This window comes from Trachurus japonicus, chromosome 14 (genome assembly GCF_045865225.1).
Source record: "Trachurus japonicus isolate A0001 chromosome 14, Traja_1.0".
Classification (NCBI taxonomy): domain Eukaryota; kingdom Metazoa; phylum Chordata; class Actinopteri; order Carangiformes; family Carangidae; genus Trachurus; species Trachurus japonicus.
In genome coordinates, this window is record NC_140920.1 from 5,079,250 (window position 1) to 5,084,420 (window position 5,171).

Below are 5,171 nucleotides of genomic sequence, written 5' to 3' on the forward strand. Positions count from 1 at the left end.
TATGGAGGTTATTTTCTATCATAAATCAAGAGCATATTATGTTGATTTGAGAGCATTACTTTTTGATTTGACGTTCAGAAAACTCTGCTCTCATATTCAAATTTACTCTGCTCGCGCTCAAACTATGTGCTCGATGTTTAAACCTGTGCTCTCGGATTCAAAGTTGCCCTGCTCGTGCTCAAACTTTGCTTTCGCATTCAAGTTTGCCCTGCTCGTGCTCAAACTGTGTGCTCGCACTTGGTCACAGCTGCCTGCGCAGAGTGTTTCTTCTTGCGCGGAGGAAAGTCCTGCTCTCGGATCTCTGCTCTGCTCACGGAGTTTCTGTCAACTGTCAACCAATAGAAGACCGGCTACTGTTGACCAATCAGATCATCCCTACTTCTATGCTTCTTTGTGGGTGCGTTCACTGTAATTCAAGGAGCGTCACATACGGGCGGGCACTATTTCTACCGGGTTTATCTATTTCCGCCCCACAGGCTGTTAAATGTGGCGGCTCCCTTTATGTTTTGACAACTTTTGGAATAAAATATCAGTTAATTAATACACGAGCGCCCGTGCTTTTCATTACAATAGGTAGCTATATAAACATAAACTAGCAGTAGTAGCGGATGGGTGCCTTATGTATGTTCTTTTTTTTATCCACGTTCATCGGTATATATGTTTTATAGTCTAAATGCCAAAAGTCACTTGTAAGTCCTGTGATGGTACAGTGGTAAGGCAGATGACAGTAGTTCTTTTTGTTGATCATGGGACCGCTGGTTCGAATCCCGGCCCTGCCGGCACCCTCATGTTATGCTATTTGATTTTTATGATTTTTTTTTTTTCATTGAAACGCTTAACAAGAGATGGTGGGTTACCATGCGTGATTAAAAACATGATGAAATGAAAATTAAAAACACATCATGGCATATTTTTTTAATTTTCATTCCCATCCGCTACTACTGCTAGTTTATGTTTATATAGCTACCTATTGTAATGAAAAGCACGGGCGCTCGTGTATTAATTAACTGATATTTTATTCCAAAAGTTGTCAAAACATAAAGGGAGCCGCCACATTTAACAGCCTGTGGGGCGGAAATAGATAAACCCGGTAGAAATAGTGCCCGCCCGTATGTGACGCTCCTTGAATTACAGTGAACGCACCCACAAAGAAGCATAGAAGTAGGGATGATCTGATTGGTCAACAGTAGCCGGTCTTCTATTGGTTGACAGTTGACAGAAACTCCGTGAGCAGAGCAGAGATCCGAGAGCAGGACTTTCCTCCGCGCAAGAGGAAACACAATGCGCAGGCAGCTGTGACCAAGTGCGAGCACACAGTTTGAGCACGAGCAGGGCAAACTTGAATGCGAAAGCAAAGTTTGAGCACGAGCAGGGCAACTTTGAATCCGAGAGCACAGGTTTAAACATCGAGCACATAGTTTGAGTGCGAGCAGAGTAAATTTGAATATGAGAGCAGAGTTTTCTGAACGTCAAATCAAAAAGTAATGCTCTCAAATCAACATAATATGCTCGTGATTTATGATAGAAAATAACCTCCATATAAACACCGTTTTGATGCAGATGCACGGCGTGTTAAATACAGTACTACAGACCTGTGGTTTGTGATCGGCTGTGCCTGGACACAAACTTTGTACCAATCAAAAGAAAATCCGGTGAGATCGACCGTAATAGCTTTTTATCGATATTCATTATTATTTAACCGAATTTTACTGTTTCCATAAAGCATTTTTAATTCGATATTGCTTAATGCGATTAAAAACATGTGGATGGAAACATGGTTACTGTTGCATTTTGTTTGATCAGGGTCTGATCACACCTCGTATCACTCGTACACTCCTGCATCGTTATGCAAGTATAAAACCTGGATTTGTTTGTGAAGCACTGAGGCAGTCTGGAGTCTGGACCCATTTAGTGGTTTTGTAAACTGCACAAACACAAAAGCTGTTGTTTTTTTTGTAAGAAAAATGTCCTCAGTTGAAAAACCTTCATAATTTAACAAGTTTTCAACAGAACTTTTTGAGGTTTGTTCACTTCTTAGTGTGTACTTTAGAATATATGATCATAACATATGTATATATATAGTATGGGTCAGTACTTTCTCCTCGTTCTCTGACGAAGCAGCAGAGGACGGTTCTGTAATGTATATTATATTGGCCTCATGTAAAATTGGGTTTTACAGCTGAAGTAAGGATTCCAATTATGTAGTCTTTCATCTTTCCTGCTCGCCTGACAACCCAGGAATAATTTTTTACTTGATCAGCACTTGTACATCAATCACATTAATTTGATTCCTATCTGCATTTTGCTGCTCTTTCTCTTCTCGTCAGATCTTCCTCCTGGCTCAGAGTCGGCGCTGGAAGGACAGCCTGTGTTCCCGGAACAACGTGGAGTACCACCGCCTGGACCAGAACGTCAATGAAGCCATGCCGTCCCTCAAGATGACCCGAGACTACATCTTTTGATCCAGATTTATCGGGACCGTTATGTCAGGACGACCTGGACGGAACCCATCGGCCTCTCTCTCTCTCTCTCTCTCCGGCCACTTGTATTGTCGAGATGCTGTGCTTTGTCGTGGAGCTTGATTGATGCTTTCTCTTGCTTTACAGACCAGTTGGACATTAGAGGCTGATGTGTCCTGGAAAAAAAAAACCCTGACATGACTCAAGCCCAGTGGGGTAGAGTTATGCTTAGGAAATTTTTGTTGTATGCATAAAGATTTTTACTCTTCAGTCGTTCTTATTTGTTATATGTTAATGTTAATTCACATCTTGTTTTTTTTCTAAATTAATAACTTCTTGAGATTTAATATTGTGATTTATTTGGGATCTTATATTTATCTTTGTTTTACCAGAGTTTCAGCCTTAATGGTCCTTTATGTTTTTCTTCTTGCTTACTGTCTTAATATAATGTAACACTCAGTTTAATAGTTGGAAGAATAGCATGTTAATGAATCTTTGAAGGTCATAACATAATGCTTAATTGCAACAGTGGATTATTTTCCCCCAAGATTAATAATAATTCTATTGTTATTGCTTTCTCGTTTTCAAAGATATTAATTGACACAGAAAACATTTGTTTTCAAAGCGCTTGTGTCATCCTGCACCATGCAAAGACACAGTCTAAGAGAAGCAGAACACACATACTACTATACTACTATATATAGAAATAGAGACAGTTATTCCAAAAATGTTCCTCACCCATGTTGAAATGGTTCATTTGCCACAGATCTACTGAGAGTAAACTACTGTGTGATATCAGAACCGAAACATTGGGAAAACTGATTTAAAAACATACATTTTTGATACTCCTTTTCACTTTTCTACCATCACCTTTTGTTTCTGTAAGATCGTTATGGAAAATACATCAAACTCTTTTTTTATTTTGATTCTACGTTGTGTAAGAAATGTGAAACGTCTTGATTGTTGGTAAATGACGCTGCACGTTGAGCATTAAATCAAGGAAGGTGACGACTGGTCAGGCGAGAGGTCTGTCCATGTGCTTAAGCCATTTGAATGCTGACAGATATTGTATATTGTTCAGGTTAATATTGTATGGGAGGAGCTTTTAATGCCAGGCTTTTTTCTTGTTCATCAGTTTATATTTAACTTGTCTTATACGGTACCTCTTCTACTTCTACTGCCCAGATTTTGCTATGCAGAAATCCTGGGGCTGGCCCTCTTTGTTTTATGACTTCGGTGAAGTCTCTGTCAATCATTTGCGGTAAAAAAAGAAAAAAAAAAGACGTGACGGCTGTGTTCCCTCTCACTCACACAGAACTTTTCAGTTAACTCGTGTCAAAGTACAAAGTTTATTGGACTATTATCTGTTCAAAATAAAAAAAAAATTGGCACGGTTTGTGTGGCCTGATGCTCTCATGAGCACAGAATTTAAAAAATAAATGCACGCAGCCATGTCGTGTTGATGTTCCCGCCCCATCATGGGTTGGACCACTTCCATCTTTGAACTCATTCTGCTTTCAGCAACATATCTGTAAGGTTTCGTGGCGCCATCTTGCACGGTTGTGATGGAATTAGTCCACACACACACACACCAGCCAAGGTGCTTTGTATCACTGTCAGTGGGAGTTTCCACTGGACACACACAGACTCACACCTGCCCTACCGGTAAAAAGACCACATTTTATTCAGTCCCTGATACTCTTCTCCGTCTTCGTCTTCATCACAGCCACATGTTGTTCTGCCTGTTGCCGCCTCATGCCTTCACTTAACTTGCCATAACTGCCACACGAATCCACATGTTTGTTACTAATCTCTTTGCCGCCTTCTGCCAGCTGTTTTCATCTGTCTTGTCTGTATGCAAGGTTCACAGTGGGTAGATGGGATAATGCGATTTGCACTGTGCCATTTAGTCATACTAGCAGGGATGTGAGCTGTGGGAGGTGTCCTGTTGTAGAGGTGATGGATCAACACTGCTCTTGCAATCAACAGTAGAAACTGTACAATCTTCCTTTTTTTTTTGTTTTGTCAATAAAGCACAAATTGTGTAAAGACTCTGGATCTTTCATTCCTGCGCTTGATGCTGTGAAGCGGTCGTGCCCTGCGGACGCTCTTCTCCAGGCAAGTTATTGAAGTCAGATCAAGAAAGTGTTTATATCAGTCTCCTGTGATGCAGCTCTTTATGTGTTAAATGTGGAGCATCAGTGTGTCGGCATCACTAACTAGACTGGACGCTGCTTGTTAGACATTCACTTTGATCTCCTTTGATGGTATTAGGATTAGAGGTTGTGTCCTTTGATTAAATCAGTCAGGCTGAGCAGAAACATTGCGATTAAAAGCTATAACATATTTATGGAGCTAAAAGCACTTGAAAGGATGTTTAGGTTTTAGAGCACAAAGTCTGCATTTGGAAGAAGTGAAAATAAACTTTGTAAAAGAGCAGACTCCCCAGATGCAGTTCTCAAACTTAAAACACTATATGAGGAGTGAGATAACACTTTTTAAAACAGAAACTGCTTCAAGTAACTGAGATGAACTGACAACAGAGGCAGACCTTCAGTACCTAGGCTGCTAAAAGCAAAAAAAATAATAAGTAACTCCACCACAAGGAGGCAGCATGCTCACATGAATGAGAGTGAAGTCCAACTGCTGCTTTACAGTCACCACATTTTCTGCTGGTGTGTGTCCTTTAGCTAATTGAATGATGGTGGAGTC

At 40.4% G+C, this 5,171-nt stretch overlaps 1 protein-coding gene across 1 annotated transcript in view; it reads left to right on the forward strand.

Moving 5' to 3' along the window:
* The window catches only part of c14h5orf15 (chromosome 14 C5orf15 homolog), a 9,596-nt gene extending 5,854 nt beyond the window's left edge, over positions 1–3,742 (forward strand). The window contains exon 3 of the mRNA XM_085797192.1: positions 2,328–3,742. Within this exon, the coding sequence (XP_085653318.1) occupies positions 2,328–2,462 (135 nt within the window). The 3' untranslated portion in view covers positions 2,463–3,742. The remainder of the gene's footprint in view (positions 1–2,327) is intronic.
* The last annotated feature ends 1,429 nt before the right edge of the window (positions 3,743–5,171 follow it).